The sequence below is a fragment of the Pseudophryne corroboree genome, chromosome 9 (genome assembly GCF_028390025.1).
Source record: "Pseudophryne corroboree isolate aPseCor3 chromosome 9, aPseCor3.hap2, whole genome shotgun sequence".
NCBI lineage: Eukaryota > Metazoa > Chordata > Amphibia > Anura > Myobatrachidae > Pseudophryne > Pseudophryne corroboree.
Window position 1 is genome coordinate 349,688,861 of NC_086452.1, and position 19,113 is coordinate 349,707,973.

Sequence of the window (19,113 nt, forward strand, 5' to 3'; positions counted from 1 at the left end):
AGTGTCATCCTAATTGTTACGAGTATACTACTATCTCTTTATCAACCAGTGTACAGTGCGGTAGTTCACGGCTGTGGCTACCTCTGTGTCGGCACACGGCAGGCAGTCCGTCCGACCAGAATTGTATTATTTATTATTATATACCTACCACCTAACCGTGGTTTTTTTTTTCATTCTTTATACCGTCATAGTGTCATCCTAATTGTTACGAGTATACTACTATCTCTTTATCAACCAGTGTACAGTGCGGTAGTTCACGGCTGTGGCTACCTCTGTGTCGGCACACGGCAGGCAGTCCGTCCGACCAGAATTGTATTATTTATTATTATATACCTACCACCTAACCGTGGTTTTTTTTTCATTCTTTATACCGTCATAGTGTCATCCTAATTGTTACGAGTATACTACTATCTCTTTATCAACCAGTGTACAGTGCGGTAGTTCACGGCTGTGGCTACCTCTGTGTCGGCACACGGCAGGCAGTCCGTCCGACCAGAATTGTATTATTTATTATTATATACCTACCACCTAACCGTGGTTTTTTTTTCATTCTTTATACCGTCATAGTGTCATCCTAATTGTTACGAGTATACTACTATCTCTTTATCAACCAGTGTACAGTGCGGTAGTTCACGGCTGTGGCTACCTCTGTGTCGGCAGTCGGCAGGCAGTCCGTCCATCCATAATTGTATTATTATTATAATATATACCACCTAACCGTGGTTTTTTTTTCATTCTTTATACCGTCGTCATAGTGTCATACTAGTTGTTACGAGTATACTACTATCTCTTTATCAACCAGTGTACAGTGCGGTAGTTCACGGCTGTGGCTACCTCTGTGTCGGCAGTCGGCAGGCAGTCCGTCCATCCATAATTGTATTATTATTATAATATATACCACCTAACCGTGGTTTTTTTTCCATTCTTTATACCGTCGTCATAGTGTCATACTAGTTGTTACGAGTATACTACTATCTCTTTATCAACCAGTGTACAGTGCGGTAGTTCACGGCTGTGGCTACCTCTGTGTCGGCAGTCGGCAGGCAGTCCGTCCATCCATAATTGTATTATTATTATAATATATACCACCTAACCGTGGTTTTTTTATACCACCTAACCGTGGCAGTCCGTCCATAATTGTATACTAGTATCCAATCCATCCATCTCCATTGTTTACCTGAGGTGCCTTTTAGTTCTGCCTATAAAATATGGAGAACAAAAAAGTTGAGGTTCCAAAATTAGGGAAAGATCAAGATCCACTTCCACCTCGTGCTGAAGCTGCTGCCACTAGTCATGGCCGAGACGATGAAATGCCAGCAACGTCGTCTGCCAAGGCCGATGCCCAATGTCATAGTACAGAGCATGTCAAATCCAAAACACCAAATATCAGAAAAAAAAGGACTCCAAAACCTAAAATAAAATTGTCGGAGGAGAAGCGTAAACTTGCCAATATGCCATTTACCACACGGAGTGGCAAGGAACGGCTGAGGCCCTGGCCTATGTTCATGGCTAGTGGTTCAGCTTCACATGAGGATGGAAGCACTCAGCCTCTCGCTAGAAAACTGAAAAGACTCAAGCTGGCAAAAGCACCGCAAAGAACTGTGCGTTCTTTGAAATCCCAAATCCACAAGGAGAGTCCAATTGTGTCGTTTGCGATGCCTGACCTTCCCAACACTGGACGTGAAGAGCATGCGCCTTCCACTATTTGCATGCCCCCTGCAAGTGCTGGAAGGAGCACCCGCAGTCCAGTTCCTGATAGTCAGATTGAAGATGTCAGTGTTGAAGTACACCAGGATGAGGAGGATATGGGTGTTGCTGGCGCTGGGGAGGAAATTGACCAGGAGGATTCTGATGGTGAGGTGGTTTGTTTAAGTCAGGCACCCGGGGAGACACCTGTTGTCCGTGGGAGGAATATGGCCGTTGACATGCCAGGTGAAAATACCAAAAAAATCAGCTCTTCGGTGTGGAGGTATTTCACCAGAAATGCGGACAACAGGTGTCAAGCCGTGTGTTCCCTTTGTCAAGCTGTAATAAGTAGGGGTAAGGACGTTAACCACCTCGGAACATCCTCCCTTATACGTCACCTGCAGCGCATTCATAATAAGTCAGTGACAAGTTCAAAAACTTTGGGTGACAGCGGAAGCAGTCCACTGACCAGTAAATCCCTTCCTCTTGTAACCAAGCTCACGCAAACCACCCCACCAACTCCCTCAGTGTCAATTTCCTCCTTCCCCAGGAATGCCAATAGTCCTGCAGGCCATGTCACTGGCAAGTCTGACGAGTCCTTTCCTGCCTGGGATTCCTCCGATGCATCCTTGCGTGTAACGCCTACTGCTGCTGGCGCTGCTGTTGTTGCCGCTGGGAGTCGATGGTCATCCCAGAGGGGAAGTCGTAAGCCCACTTGTACTACTTCCAGTAAGCAATTGACTGTTCAACAGTCCTTTGCGAGGAAGATGAAATATCACAGCAGTCATCCTACTGCAAAGCGGATAACTGAGTCCTTGACAACTATGTTGGTGTTAGACGTGCGTCCGGTATCCGCCGTTAGTTCACAGGGAACTAGACAATTTATTGAGGCAGTGTGCCCCCGTTACCAAATACCATCTAGGTTCCACTTCTCTAGGCAGGCGATACCGAGAATGTACACGGACGTCAGAAAAAGACTCACCAGTGTCCTAAAAAATGCAGTTGTACCCAATGTCCACTTAACCACGGACATGTGGACAAGTGGAGCAGGGCAGGGTCAGGACTATATGACTGTGACAGCCCACTGGGTAGATGTATGGACTCCCGCCGCAAGAACAGCAGCGGCGGCACCAGTAGCAGCATCTCGCAAACGCCAACTCTTTCCTAGGCAGGCTACGCTTTGTATCACCGCTTTCCAGAATACGCACACAGCTGAAAACCTCTTACGGCAACTGAGGAAGATCATCGCGGAATGGCTTACCCCAATTGGACTCTCCTGTGGATTTGTGGCATCGGACAACGCCAGCAATATTGTGTGTGCATTAAATATGGGCAAATTCCAGCACGTCCCATGTTTTGCACATACCTTGAATTTGGTGGTGCAGAATTTTTTAAAAAACGACAGGGGCGTGCAAGAGATGCTGTCGGTGGCCAGAAAAATTGCGGGACACTTTCGGCGTACAGGCACCACGTACAGAAGACTGGAGCACCACCAAAAACTACTGAACCTGCCCTGCCATCATCTGAAGCAAGAAGTGGTAACGAGGTGGAATTCAACCCTCTATATGCTTCAGAGGTTGGAGGAGCAGCAAAAGGCCATTCAAGCCTATACAATTGAGCACGATATAGGAGATGGAATGCACCTGTCTCAAGTGCAGTGGAGAATGATTTCAACGTTGTGCAAGGTTCTGATGCCCTTTGAACTTGCCACACGTGAAGTCAGTTCAGACACTGCCAGCCTGAGTCAGGTCATTCCCCTCATCAGGCTTTTGCAGAAGAAGCTGGAGGCATTGAAGAAGGAGCTAACACGGAGCGATTCCGCTAGGCATGTGGGACTTGTGGATGCAGCCCTTAATTCGCTTAACAAGGATTCACGGGTGGTCAATCTGTTGAAATCAGAGCACTACATTTTGGCCACCGTGCTCGATCCTAGATTTAAAGCCTACCTTGGATCTCTCTTTCCGGCAGACACAGGTCTGCTGGGGTTGAAAGACCTGCTGGTGACAAAATTGTCAAGTCAAGCGGAACGCGACCTGTCAACATCTCCTCCTTCACATTCTCCCGCAACTGGGGGTGCGAGGAAAAGGCTCAGAATTCCGAGCCCACCCGCTGGCGGTGATGCAGGGCAGTCTGGAGCGACTGCTGATGCTGACATCTGGTCCGGACTGAAGGACCTGACAACGATTACGGACATGTCGTCTACTGTCACTGCATATGATTCTCTCAACATTGATAGAATGGTGGAGGATTATATGAGTGACCGCATCCAAGTAGGCACGTCACACAGTCCGTACTTATACTGGCAGGAAAAAGAGGCAATTTGGAGGCCCTTGCACAAACTGGCTTTATTCTACCTAAGTTGCCCTCCCACAAGTGTGTACTCCGAAAGAGTGTTTAGTGCCGCCGCTCACCTTGTCAGCAATCGGCGTACGAGGTTACATCCAGAAAATGTGGAGAAGATGATGTTCATTAAAATGAATTATAATCAATTCCTCCGCGGAGACATTGACCAGCAGCAATTGCCTCCACAAAGTACACAGGGAGCTGAGATGGTGGATTCCAGTGGGGACGAATTGATAATCTGTGAGGAGGGGGATGTACACGGTGATATATCGGAGGGTGAAGATGAGGTGGACATCTTGCCTCTGTAGAGCCAGTTTGTGCAAGGAGAGATTAATTGCTTCTTTTTTGGGGGGGGTCCAAACCAACCCGTCATATCAGTCACAGTCGTGTGGCAGACCCTGTCACTGAAATGATGGGTTGGTTAAAGTGTGCATGTCCTGTTTTGTTTATACAACATAAGGGTGGGTGGGAGGGCCCAAGGATAATTCCATCTTGCACCTCTTTTTTCTTTTCTTTTTCTTTGCATCATGTGCTGATTGGGGAGGGTTTTTTGGAAGGGACATCCTGCGTGACACTGCAGTGCCACTCCTAGATGGGCCCGGTGTTTGTGTCGGCCACTAGGGTCGCTAATCTTACTCACACAGTCAGCTACCTCATTGCGCCTCTTTTTTTCTTTGCGTCATGTGCTGTTTGGGGAGGGTTTTTTGGAAGGGACATCCTGCGTGACACTGCAGTGCCACTCCTAGATGTGCCCGGTGTTTGTGTCGGCCACTAGGGTCGCTAATCTTACTCACACAGTCAGCTACCTCATTGCGCCTCTTTTTTTCTTTGCGTCATGTGCTGTTTGGGGAGGGTTTTTTGGAAGGGCCATCCTGCGTGACACTGCAGTGCCACTCCTAGATGGGCCCGGTGTTTGTGTCGGCCACTAGGGTCGCTTATCTTACTCACACAGCGACCTCGGTGCAAATTTTAGGACTAAAAATAATATTGTGAGGTGTGATGTGTTCAGAATAGGCTGAAAATGAGTGTAAATTATGTTTTTTGAGGTTAATAATACTTTGGGATCAAAATTACCCCCAAATTCTATGATTTAAGCTGTTTTTTAGGGTTTTTTGAAAAAAACACCCGAATCCAAAACACACCCGAATCCGACAAAAAAAATTCGGTGAGGTTTTGCCAAAACGCGGTCGAACCCAAAACACGGCCGCGGAACCGAACCCAAAACCAAAACACAAAACCCGAAAAATTTCCGGCGCTCATCTCTATGGCCTACTGTACCGTAGTGCTATATATTATATACTGGTGGTCAGCAAAATTATGCACTGTCCTACTACTATATATATACTGCGCACAAAAACTTAAATGCACCACAGGTATGGATGGATAGTATACTTGACGACACAGAGGTAGGTAGAGCAGTGGACTACTGTACCGTACTGATATAATTCTGGTGGTCACTGGTCAGCAAAATTCTGCACTGTTCTCCTACTATATACTACAATGCAGCACAGATATGGAGCGTTTTTCAGGCAGAGAACGTATAATACTGGTGGTCACTGGTCAGCAAAACTCTGCACTGTCCTCCTACTATATAATAATGGTGGTCCCCAGTCCCCACAATAAAGCACACTGAGCACAGATATTTGCAGCACGCTGAGCACAGATATGGAGCGTTTTTCAGGCAGAGAACGTAGATATTTGCAGCACACTGAGCACAGATATTTGCAGCACACTGAGCACAGATATTTGCAGCACACTGAGCACAGATATTTGCAGCACACTGAACACAGAAACTGAGAGAACGCCAGCCACGTCCTCTCACTATCATCTCCAATGCACGAGTGAAAAATGGCGGCGACGCGCGGCTCCTTATATAGAATATGAATCTCGCGAGAATCCGACAGCGGGATGATGACGTTCGGGCGCGCTCGGGTTAACCGAGCAAGGCGGGAGGATCCGAGTCCGCTCAGAACCGTGCAAAAATGGGTGAAGTTCGGGGGGGTTCGGATCCCAAGGAACCGAACCCGCTCATCACTAAACATTACTAATGCCAATACTGTACTTTGCTTGGATTCTAATAGTCAATAAAGGGGTTATTATGTGAGGCATGATTATGCGGGTTGGGTATGCGTGACCGGCGGTCAGGAGACCGCCAGTCAGCATACCTCTGCCGGTATCCCGGCAGCGGAAAGCCAGCAGGGAGGGGGGTGGGGGAGCGCGCGCAACAACCCCCTTGCGGGCTCGCTGCGTTTGCCATGCTGCAGGTTGCCACAGGTTCTGTTCCCAGGGTGGTCTTCTGTATGCCGAATGTCGGGATCCCGGCGCACAGTATACCGGCGCCGGAATCCCGACACCCGGCATACCGACAACTATTCTCCCTCGTGGGGGTCCGCGACCCCCCTGGAGGGAGAATAAAATAGTGTGGCGCGCATAGCGCGCCACCGTGCCCGCAGCGTGGCGAGCGCAGCGAGCCCGCAAGGGGCTCCTTTGCGCTCGCCACGCTGTCGGTATGCCGGCGGTCGGGCTCCCGGCGCCGGTATGCTGGTCGCCGGGAGCCCGAGCGCCGGCATACCGTACGACACCCCTGCTCCCACTCTATGGGAATAGTCCCTGCTAGTTGTCATGCCGACTGTCGGGATTCTCAGTGGGTGGGATGTAGGGGAAGTTCCTGACCGTCGGTCACATAACTACATACCGATTATACATGTATCTCTATGCTCAGTTTTAAAGTTGATAGTAAGGTTGCAATGAAAACTAATGTGTTTGTTAATGTAATGAAACTTAGGGTCATTTCTTTTTTATTAGGATTCGGAGTCCCTGGTGGAATCTGAGAGGAGTCGCTGTAAATCCCGGGACTGTCTGAGCTTCGCTCCCCTCTGGATAATTGTGATTATTATTGCCTCAGCTGGCATTACTTGGTTTCTTCTAGGTAGGTGAGATGCCATGATGGTGGCACACAGGAGGCTGAAGGAAATAGTACAAGGAGAAACTGAGGATGTGGGTGGGCCACAGGGCTACTTGTTTCATTATGTGCATCCACTGCATTCGTGCACATCACGATGCTGACAGTGGTCTATATAACACTAGTAAAGATGCCAGTACAATTCCAGTGAGTACTTCTAGATATCTGAGAGTGAGGGACTTCTTAAAAGCACCCACAATTACATTAGCTGACACTCAACAGATAGAGGTGTACACTTTTGTGCCATCTACTGTAGTTCTAATAACATTCAGATTGCCTTCTACAATGTAAGTAAAACTATCTGCAATTTGCACTCTAATGGGCTCATTTATCAATGAGCGATACATTTCACTGTGAGTGATAAATTGCACCAGCCAATCAGCTCCTAACTGCCATGTTACAGACTGTGGGGCAGATGTATTAACCTGGAGAAGGCATAAGGAAGTGATAAACCAGTGATATGTGCAAGGTGATAAAGGCACCAGCCAATCAGCTCCAATATGTAAATTAACAGTTAGGATCTGATTGGCTGGTGCCTTTATCACCTTGCACATATCACTGGTTTATCACTTCCTTATGCCTTCTCCAGGTTAATACATCTGCCCCAATATTATTTGATTAATATATCCTTGAAGCCAGGGCTTGGATCCTGTTTTATTCCGGCTTTTGGAACACAGTTAGATGGATCCCAGTCGCAGCTAAGTACCCCCTTTCACATAAGAGGTGAAAACGCCAGGTCAAGCATTTGGATCCGGGTTAAGCCGGATCCTTACATTGTGTGAAAGGATCCACTCGGGTCAAAATTGCCATGGCTTCAACCCTGATCGCGACCATTGGGGGTCATTCCGAGTTGTTTGCTCGTTGCCGATTTGCGCTATACTGCGATTAGTCGCTTACTGCGCATGCGCAAGGTTCGCAGAGCGCATGCGCTTAGTTATTGTACACAAAAGTTAGGTATTTTACTCACGGCATAACAAAGCTTTTTCATCGCTTAGCTGATCGTAGTGTGATTGACAGGAAGTGGGTGTTTCTGGGCGGAAAATGGCCGTTTTATGGGAGTGTGCGGAAAAACGCAGGCGTTCGAGTTGCAAAACGCAGGAGTGGCTGGAGAAACGGGGGAGTGGTTGGGCGAACGCTGGGTGTGTTTGTGACGTCAAACCAGGAATGAAAAGGACTGAGCTGGTCGCAATGGCTGAGTAAGTCTGGAGCTACTCAGAAACTGCGGGTAATCGTTACGAGAAAATTAGCAAAGCTTTCGTTAGCAATTCTGCTATGCTGATACACTCCCAGTAGGCGGCGGCTTAGCGTGTGCAATGCTGCTAAAAGCAGCTAGCGAGTGAACAACTCGGAATCACCCCCATTGTCGAAGCCCTTGCAATTTTCAACCTGGGTGGACCTTTTTCACACACAGAAAAGACCCGGCTTGTCCCGGAAAATTCCAGGGTCCTTTTCTTTGTTTGAAAGGGGTATTAATCGTATAAATCCTATAAAAGCAGGTGCTCAGAGTATGGCGTGAAATAAGCTGTAGTCTTTTATTCTCTAATGCTATATACAGAACAAAAAGGCTGTTGGTAAATACAGTTGGAAGAAGGCCGCTATCTGCCTCCGTGTGCAGCCATCTTCTAGTGGCACTAACAAGGCCCAGTAATGCCAGAAAGGAACCAGCAAGCCAGATCTCATCCATCTTGTCATCTGCAAAAGTGACAAAGTGGACATTGATCCTGTCGCTCACAACTTGAGTGGAACTGCAGAATTTGTCTGTGTGTAGCCAGCTTAATGGTTCCTAATTTACAATCATTCAAGGGCCCTGATGCTGAGTCAGACGCAGCAGTGATGTCAGGCACAGTAAAGCAATTTTTTTTCTTCTTCCCATGCGTCTGAGTTGCACTGCACATGAAGCCAGATTGCGCGTGTATAAAGTCGCAGTTGCTCTTGAGGCGCATGGACAACACAGAAAGGATTTGAATATCTATCTCTGTAGCGTAACGCTGATGGTGGCTGCATGCAGAGAGGCAGAATCATTCACATGAGAGGCCATATTCAGGCGGATTATCTGTTAGATGCCATATTCCTGTTGCAATTTTCGATTGTGCGGCTAAAGATGCTCCAAGTGGTATATCAGCATACACATACTGAAAGTAGTTTTCTCAGTCCTTGCACATCCAGGCACCTGCTTGTATAGCATGGGAGGGCTGATACTAGCATTAGCATATAGGTGGTGATTCCGAGTTGTTCGCTCGCTAGCTGCTTTTAGCAGCATTGCACACGCTAGGCCGCCGCCCTCTGGGAGTGTATCTTAGCTTAGCAGAATAGCGAACGAAAGATTAGCAGAACTGCTACTAAATAATTTGCTGCAGTTTCTGAGTAGCTCCAGACCGACTCCTAGCTTGCGATCACCTCAGTCCATTTAGTTCCTGGTTTGACGTCACAAACACGCCCTGCGTTTGGCCAGCCACTCCCCCGTTTCTCCAGCCACTCCTGTGTTTTTCCCTGGCACGCCTGCGTTTTTTTTGCACACTCCCGGAAAACGCTCAGTTACCACCCAGAAACGCCCCTTTCCTGTCAATCACTCACCGATCAGCAGTACGACTGAAAAGCGCCGCACGAACAACAGCAAAACTGCTAAGTTTTTTTAGTTAAATAACTAAGCGCATGCGTGCTGCGTACGATGCGCATGCGCATTTAGCAGCAAATCGCAGCATAGCGAAAATTGGCAACGAGCGAACAACTCGGAATGACCACCATAGTCACAGACTCCACTACAACAGTAGATACTATAGCGGTCACAGCAGTGAGCAGTGTGCTACTCAGAATTAGCTACACAGTGAATATACATAGTCTATGATGCCCATTACCACAATATACTTACCTATGTGTCATTTTGTCTTGCGTCTGATAGAGGTGGATTTCAAACCGGAGCTGACAACCAATAAACTCTATGCCTGTAACCTGAACATTGTGAGCCATATCCTCACCCGTGACCACATGCGTCCTGAGAGCAACTTATTCAAAAAGGAAGCCGCTCATCTGAGCAAAATGGTATCGGAATATCCAACTCCTGTTCACCCTGTCTCTGTAGCTAAATGTGGTAATTTACTGTGCACAGCAGAAAACATGGTATGCTGTCTTGTCTAGGGCAGATTAGTGCATTTATGATTCCTGTGTCATACTCAGCACACTCCAGAATTGCTCAAATATTTTGTGGGCCTTTTGTGCATTGTGGTCACTACAAGTCAAAGTGTTTATCAATGTTAAAATTAAGTTTTGAACAATTCACGCTCCCTTGCATTATAGCTCTACCTTAATTCAGCATGGTCGGCTACGTAAGATAATGGCCATGCCAAGGCAGGGGAGACAGCTACATAAGATGTTGCATTCTTATTTATCTTGTGTGTGCATGCCTAGTGTAATAAGACCCTCTTGGTGGTAAGCTGTCAGTGAGTGATGTGTGTTGTACCTGTCACTTCTGCATAAAAGGGGTTAATTTCCCGGTGAACATGCCCAAGAGAATGCATTACCCTGCTTCCGATCACAAAAACGATATCATTAGCTCATACTTACCTACTCTCTCGGAAAGGTCAGGAGGCTCTCGAAAATCGGGTGGCACTCCGGGCCCCCCGGGGGAGTGGGCAAGTCTCCTGCAATGCTGCTCAACCCCCCACTCACCGCGGCATCACGTCATACAGGAGAAGGGGGCGGGCGATGATGCAATTCGCACTAAACAGCACAGTAGTGTCCATTAGTTACATTATACTGCACAGTAGTATCCATTAGTTACATTATACTGCACAGTAGTGTCCGTTAATCATACTACACCGCACAGTAGTGTCCGTTAGTCACATTGCACCACAGTGTGGTGTCTATTAGTCACATTACACAGCATAGTAGTGTCCGTTATTCACATTACACCGCACAGTAGTGTATGTTACTCAAATTGCACTGCACAGTAGTGTCTGTTACTCAAATTGCACTGCACAGTAGTGTTCGTTATTCACATTACACCAGACAGTAATGTCCGTTATTCACATTACAGCGCACATTAGTGCCCGTTATTCACATTACACTGCACAGTAGTGTCCATTAGTCACATTACAACGCACAGTAGTACCCCTTATACATGTTACTCTGTGCTAGAGCCAGGTAGAGCTCACATTATGCCAGGTAGCGCACACATTATGCCAGTTAGAGCTCATGATACACATGCCAGTTAGAGCCCCTGATACACATTATGCCAGATAGAAAGAGGTGTGTGTGTGTCCCTTCCCCCCGAACTACACCTCTACCTTGCAGAAGATGCTTCACACACAGACGCTTCAGACACAGAGTGGGTAGCTGGGATGGGTGGAGGGGGACCAGACAACAGGTTGCAGCGCTGCCTGGCTACCGATCTATTTAACACTCTGACAAGTTGCCGGGAACTACAGCTACATACCGCGTCCACACAATACTAGTGCAGTGCGGACCTGCCGGTGTTGCCAGCGGTTCTGCACCCACAGTGCATATGCAATGCATATGCGCTGTGTTTCTGGCATCGCTGGCACACACCTAGTTATGACCCTGCTTGGGCGTACCCTTAGTGTACAGGAGCACATGCCCATAGTGTACTGAATTTGCACGTGACCATAGTGTACAGAACTTGCACATGACCATAATGTACTAAACTTGTACTTGACCTTAGTGTATTGACCTTGCACACGCTCATAGGGTACTGAACTTGCACGTACCCATAATGTACTGATCTTGCACGTGCCCACAGTGTACTGATCTTGCATGTGCCCACAGTGTAGTGATCTTGCATGTGCCCATAGTGTACTGATGTTGCGTGTGCCCATAGTGTACTGATGTTGCGTGTGCCCATAGTGTACTGATGTTGCATGTGCCCATAGTGTACTGATGTGCAGGGGCGTCGGAATGGGGGGGGCAAGGGGGCAGCTCGCCCCCCGCAAAAATGTGCGAGGCGCCTAGCAATTGCAGCAGAGGAGCGGCAGACGGTCAGGTGAAATACTGCTGCCGGCTGCCGCACTTCCTGGTTCCTCAGGCGTCCTCAGCGCGTCTGGCAGTCACGGACACCTCCATTGTGCCACCTCCTCCCCTACAGTGGCTCTGCCCCCTCCTACAGTGGCTCCGTCTTGAAACCCCCTGCAGCCAGCGCTGCGGACTACCGCGTCCGCGTAGAGCGCCGGACAGGATCAGGTCACTGCATCGAGCACTGCCGCTGGGGAGCTGAGTAAGTGTCCAGGGGAGTGTCCGCGATGGGCTGTCAGCGGGGAGGGAGAGATCATTGCCAGCTCGAAGCTGCTGCTGCTGCTCCCGCACTGCCTGAAGACTGTCAGCCCTCCTACCTACCCTGCTGCCGCTACCCCCGGGCATAGTGACACTGTGCAGGGCTGACAACCTCCTACCTACCCTGCTGCTGCTCCCAGACAGAGGGAGTGGGAGCACTGAGATAGCTGCTGGTCCTGCACCTATCTATCTATATAAATATGGCTGCATAGGACGGGGCAAATGTTTTTAATGCATGAATAAATGAATAATTAATAAGTGACCCCATACCCACTGTTTATGCTCCCCAGTCGCAGAGGTCGCTGCAGGGAGCTGATCCGGTCAGGTGCTCCGGAAACTTGTCCATTCCGGGTTTCATCAAATCCCCGCCGCTGCTGACAGTGAGTGAATCACCGTCACTCGCTGTACAGCGCCGCTGCCGCCCGCCTTGGATACAGGCTGCTCTCTCTCCCATGTGACTAGCGGACGCCGCTGTGCTGTGTAATGTGACTAGCGGACGCCGCTGTGCTGTGTAAGGTGACTAGCGGACGCCGCTGTGAGGTGTAATGTGACTAGCGGACGCGGTTGTGCTGTGTAATGTGACTAGCGGACGCGACTGTGCTGTGTAATGTGACTAGCGGACGCCGCTGTGAGGTGTAATGTGACTAGCGGACGCGGCTGTGCTGTGTAATGTGATTAGCGGATGCGGCTGTGCTGTGTAATGTGACTAGCGGACGCGGCTGTGCTTTGTAATGTGACTAGCGGACGCCCCTGTGCTTTGTAATGTGACTAGCGGACGCCGCTGTGCTGTGTAAGGTGACTAGCGGACGCCGCTGTGAGGTGTGTAATGTGACTAGCGGACGCGGCTGTGCTGTGTAATGTGACTAGCGGATGCCGCTGTGAGGTGTAATGTGACTAGTGGACGCTGCTGTGAGGTGTATTGTGACTAGCGGACGCCGCTGTGCTGTGTAATGTGACTAGCGGACGCCGCTGTACTGTGTAATGTGACTAGCGGACGCCGCTGTGCTGTGTAATGTGACTAGCGGACGCCGCTGTGCTGTGTAATGTGACTAGCGGACGCCGCTGTACTGTGTAATGTGACTAGCGGACGCCGCTGTGCTGTGTAATGTGACTAGCGGACGCCGCTGTGCTGTGTAATGTGACTAGCGGACGCCGCTGTGCTGTGTAATGTGACTAGCGGACGCCGCTGTGCTGTGTAATGTGACTAGCGGACGCCGCTGTGCTGTGTAATGTGACTATCGGTCGCCGCTGTGAGGTGTAATGTGACTAGCGGACGCCGCTGTGAGGTGTTTAATGTGACTAGCGGACGCCGCTGTGAGGTGTATTGTGACTAGCGGACGCCGCTGTGCTGTGTAATGTGACTAGCGGACGCCGCTGTGCTGTGTAATGTGACTATCGGTCGCCGCTGTGAGGTGTAATGTGACTAGCGGACGCCGCTGTGAGGTGTTTAATGTGACTAGCGGACGCCGCTGTGAGGTGTATTGTGACTAGCGGACGCCGCTGTGCTGTGTAATGTGACTAGCGGATGCCGCTGTGCTGTGTAATGTGACTATCGGTCGCCGCTGTGAGGTGTAATGTGACTAGCGGACGCCGCTGTGAGGTGTTTAATGTGACTAGCGGACGCCGCTGTGAGGTGTGTAATGTGACTAGCTGACGCCGTTGTGAGGTGTAATGTGACTAGCGGATGCCACTGTGAGGTGTAATGTGACTAGCGGACGCTGCTGTGAGGTGTATTGTGACTAGCGGACGCTGCTGTGAGGTGTAATGTGACTAGCGGATGCCGCTGTGAGGTGTAATGTGACTAGCGGACGCTGCTGTGAGGTGTATTGTGACTAGCGGACGCTGCTGTGAGGTGTAATGTGACTAGCGCATGCTGCTGTAAGGTGTAATGTGAATTGGTACTATTCTATGGCCTCGTCTCTTCCCTATGAAACCACGCTCCTATAAATTCCACTAAGGGGCGCCAAAATATATTTTCGCTTGCAAAAAAAAGGAGGCTCGGGCTGGCCCTGCCTGCAGCCACGGAGTATGTAATGGGAGAGGGGGGGACTAGCCTGGCACAGTCTACTCTGCCACTAACCTACCTGCCCTGGCAGGCTCCCGGTGGCAGTACCGCAATTTGCGGGTATTTAAGGAGCGGGGCCTAATGCCGTGAAGTGCCAGCCCCCATAAGAGACCTGTGCTGTGCTGTAGACTGTAAAGGTAGTGTCTCGGGCTGCCCCACCTCTCTAGCTCTCCCTCTCCCTCTGACACTCTCCCTCTCAACTCTCTCCCTGACAATGTCTCTCTGTCCCCTCCCTACACTCTCTCTCTTTGACATCATCTCCCTCATTCTCTTCTTGACACACTCTCTCTCCCTCACTTTCTTCCTGACACTGTCTCTCTCTCCCTGGCACTCTATCTCTCTCTGTGACAATGTCTCTCCCTGATGCTGTCTAGCTCTCTCTCCCTCCCTGCTGGCACTGTCTCTCTCTCTCCCTGACACGGTCGGTCTCTCTTTTTGACACTGTCTCTTCCTCACTCCCTAACACTGTCTCTCCCCCTGACAGTCTCTCTCTCTACCTCAGTCTGTCGCTCTTGCTGACCCGCTCTCCCTCTGACACACACTCTCTCTCTGTCCCTGACACTTTCTTTCTCCCTTAAGGGGGGTACACACTAGGCGATTTTAGCCTAAAAAATAAACGACAACGACATAAAAGTCTTAATCGTTTATTTTTAGTCTTATATCGTCCAGTGTGTATGTGGGCAATATCGGTGACCGATGAATGAGGCGCGCTCCCGCACACCGTTCAGCGATCACCAATATTGAGCTGACATGTAGCTTAACCTGTCAATGTTGGGCTGAGCATCATGGCCTGGAATTTCGGCGATGACGACATTGATCGTTATCGTTGAACGATAACGATCCGTGTATACGAACTATATCGTTGATCGCCAGCATTTCCCCGTCACCTAGTGTGTACCCGCCTTTACACCCTCTCTCTCTCGCTCCTATCTCTTGCTCATTCCCTCTTTTTCCGTGAAACCCTCTCTCTCTCTCTCCCCCTGACCTCCCTCTCTTTCTCGCACCTCTCTTTCTCTCTACCCCTGATACCTGCTTTGTCTTTCTCTCTCGCTCTCTTTCTTGATCCCCTAAGGGGTATTGAAGTGACAACGGCGGGGGGCAGGGAAGGCCCTGTCAAGATTTTTCTATGTGAACCACAAAGTTATAGTTACGCCTTACACCATCCTGCATCATCCGCCTTGTCACTGCCTATCCTCCCCTTCTCCTCCCTACACCCCCCCCCCCCCCTACCCCCACGGCCACCAAATTTTTGCTGGACCACTGCCTACATGTGAGTGACGCCCTGAGAGCCCGCCAGAGCCCCTGCAGAACCTCTACCTGGCCGGAGAGACCTTGCAACCTCCTCCCGAAAACCTCCAGGTAGCTGCTCTCCTGGGCACACATTCTGCTGATGGTGATATACCTCTCTCTCTCTCTCACCATCCATGCGTTTCTCTCCATGTATCTCTCTCCCCATCTCTCTCTTTCCATGTGTCTCTGTCTCCAGGTCTCTCTTTCTCTCCATGTCTCTCTCTACATCTCTCTCTCCATTTTTGTTATGAGGTATAACAGAGGGGGCGACATTTAGATATTTAGGGGCGCCAAACTGAAATTATATCTTGCCCCCCCCAACCAAAAAGCGTTCTGACGCCACTGCTGATGTTGCATGTGCCCATAGTGTACTGATGTTGCATGTGCCCATAGTGTACTGATGTTGCATGTGCCCATAGTGTACTGATGTTGCATGTGCCCATAGTGTACTGATGTTGCATGTGCCCATAGTGTACTGATGTTGCATGTGCCCATAGTGTACTGATGTTGCATGTGCCCACAGTGTAGTGATGTTGCATGTGCCCATAGTGTACTGATGTTGCATGTGCACATAGTGTACTGATGTTGCATGTGCCCACAGTGTACTGATGTTGCATGTGCCCATAGTGTACTGATGTTGCATGTGCCCATAGTGTACTGATCTTGCATGTGCCCACAGTGTACTGATCTTGCATGTGTAACCCTGATTTAGGGTTTAAACAACACTTATACTGAGGTAGTTATAATATGGTGACTAAAATGGAGTATAAGCATATATATTATTCATATAAAAGTTAATGGATGTTGTAATACTGTATGCATGTTTTGAGGTAAATAATACAGTTCACATATATGTAATTGTATGTACATTGATGTAAATCATACTTGCCTACCTGACCCTCTCCATGAGGGAGAAAATAAGAATTTACTTACCGATAATTCTATTTCTCGTAGTCCGTAGTGGATGCTGGGGACTCCGTAAGGACCATGGGGAATAGCGGCTCCGCAGGAGACTGGGCACATCTAAAGAAAGCTTTAGGACTATCTGGTGTGCACTGGCTCCTCCCCCTATGACCCTCCTCCAAGCCTCAGTTAGGATACTGTGCCCGGACGAGCGTACACAATAAGGAAGGATTTTGAATCCCGGGTAAGACTCATACCAGCCACACCAATCACACTGTACAACTTGTGATCTGAACCCAGTTAACAGCATGATAACAGAGGAGCCTCTAGAAAAGATGGCTCACTACAGCAATAACCCGATTTTTTGGTAACAATAACTATGTACCAGTATTGCAGACAATCCGCACTTGGGATGGGCGCCCAGCATCCACTACGGACTACGAGAAATAGAATTATCGGTAAGTAAATTCTTATTTTCTCTAACGTCCTAAGTGGATGCTGGGGACTCCGTAAGGACCATGGGGATTATACCAATGCTCCCAAACGGGCGGGAGAGTGCGGATGACTCTGCAGCACCAAATGAGAGAACTCCAGGTCCTCCTCAGCCAGGGTATCAATTTTGTAGAATTTTACAAACGTATTTGCTCCTGACCAAGTAGCTGCTCGGCAAAGTTGTAAAGCCGAGACCCCTCGGGCAGCCGCCCAAGATGAGCCCACCTTCCTTGTGGAGTGGGCATTTACAGATTTTTGGCTGTGGCAGGCCTGCCACAGAATGTAGGCAAAGGATGTAGGACCAATCAAATTGGAAGGGGCGCTCGAGCTGTGTTTCCAAATAATATAATAATAATAATAATAATAATAATAATAAGCAGCTGTCTGAGTGGGATAGTCACGCCCACTATATCATGCAAAACAGAAACAAAACAAAATAAGACAGCGCTAACTGAAGATGGATTGTAGATAATACAGTACTAATTTATTAAAATGACAATATTCAACTAAACATTTTTTTAAAAATTCATAAAATCTAATTCACTGCACTTTTATATTGTAGTCACCATACATGTACTTATTGATCATTTGTTGTTATATCCAAAGTCCCCGTGAAGTCCGCTCATTTAATGTCCCATATCCTGGGGTTGTAGCACAATCCCTGGGCCGATAGTACGCTGGAGGAATGTCTTATCCCAATTCTTAAACAAGGCAAAAGGGAAGTGTCCTCACCAGTATTGCGTGTTGGTAATTCTCTTCGGTCCTTATTGTTGGATAGGGTGCAAAACTTGCGTTATTCAGCGGATTCCACAGAGGTCCAGGCAGTGTTGGGTGATCAGGGTAGGTGGCACAGGTTACACCTGACGCGTTTCTCAGCTTGACTGCTGCTTTTTTTGAAAAAGCAGCAGTCAAGCTGAGAAACGCGTCAGGTGTAACCTGTGCCACCTACCCTGATCACCCAACACTGCCTGGACCTCTGTGGAATCCGCTGAATAACGCAAGTTTTGCACCCTATCCAACAATAAGGACCGAAGAGAATTACCAACACGCAATACTGGTGAGGACACTTCCCTTTTGCCTTGTTTAAGAATTGGGATAAGACATTCCTCCAGCGTACTATCGGCCCAGGGATTGTGCTACAACCCCAGGATATGGGACATTAAATGAGCGGACTTCACGGGGACTTTGGATATAACAACAAATGATCAATAAGTACATGTATGGTGACTACAATATAAAAGTGCAGTGAATTAGATTTTATGAATTTTTAAAAAAATGTTTAGTTGAATATTGTCATTTTAATAAATTAGTACTGTATTATCTACAATCCATCTTCAGTTAGCGCTGTCTTATTTTGTTTTGTTTCTGCCACAGAATGTGCAAGCTGAATTGAACTACAAATCCAACGAGCAATAGTCTGCTTAGAAGCAGGAGCACCCAGCTTGTTGGGTGCATACAGGATAAACAGCGAGTCAGTTTTCCTGACTCCAGCCGTCCTGGAAACATATATTTTCAGGGCCCTGACAACGTCTAGCAACTTGAAGTCCTCCAAGTCCCTAGTAGCCACAGGCACCACAATAGGTTGGTTCAGGTGAAACGCTGAAACCACCTTAGGGAGAAACTGAGGACGAGTCCTCAATTCCGCCCTGTCCGAATGGAAAATCAGATAAGGGCTTTTACAGGATAAAGCCGCCAATTCTGACACGCGCCTGGCCCAGGCCAGGGCCAACAGCATGACCACTTTCCATGTGAGATATTTTAACTCCACAGATTTAAGTGGTTCAAACCAATGTGACTTTTGGAACCCAAAAACTACATTGAGATCCCAAGGTGCCACTGAAGGCACCAAAGGAGGCTGTATATGCAGTAACCCTTTTACAAACGTCTGAACTTCAGGGACTGAAGCTAGTTCTTTTTGGAAGAAAATTGACAGGGCCGAAATTTTAACCTTAATGGACCCCAATTTCAGGCCCATAGACACTCCTGTTTGCAGGAAATGTAGGAATCGACCCAGTTGAATTTCCTCCGTCGGGCCTTACTGGCCTCGCACCACGCAACATATTTTCGCCAAATGCGGTGATAATGTTTT

At 48.5% G+C, this 19,113-nt stretch overlaps 1 protein-coding gene across 3 annotated transcripts in view; it reads left to right on the top strand.

Annotated features, from left to right (window-relative positions):
- Positions 1–19,113, top strand: part of TMPRSS6 (transmembrane serine protease 6) — a 377,861-nt gene that overhangs the window by 134,818 nt on the left and 223,930 nt on the right. For 2 of the 3 annotated variants that reach the window (XM_063940656.1, XM_063940657.1), the window contains exons 2-3: positions 6,835–6,958; positions 9,891–10,030. In XM_063940656.1, coding sequence (XP_063796726.1) covers positions 6,835–6,958; positions 9,891–10,030 — 264 coding nt within the window. The other variant, XM_063940658.1, reaches the window with a different exon arrangement.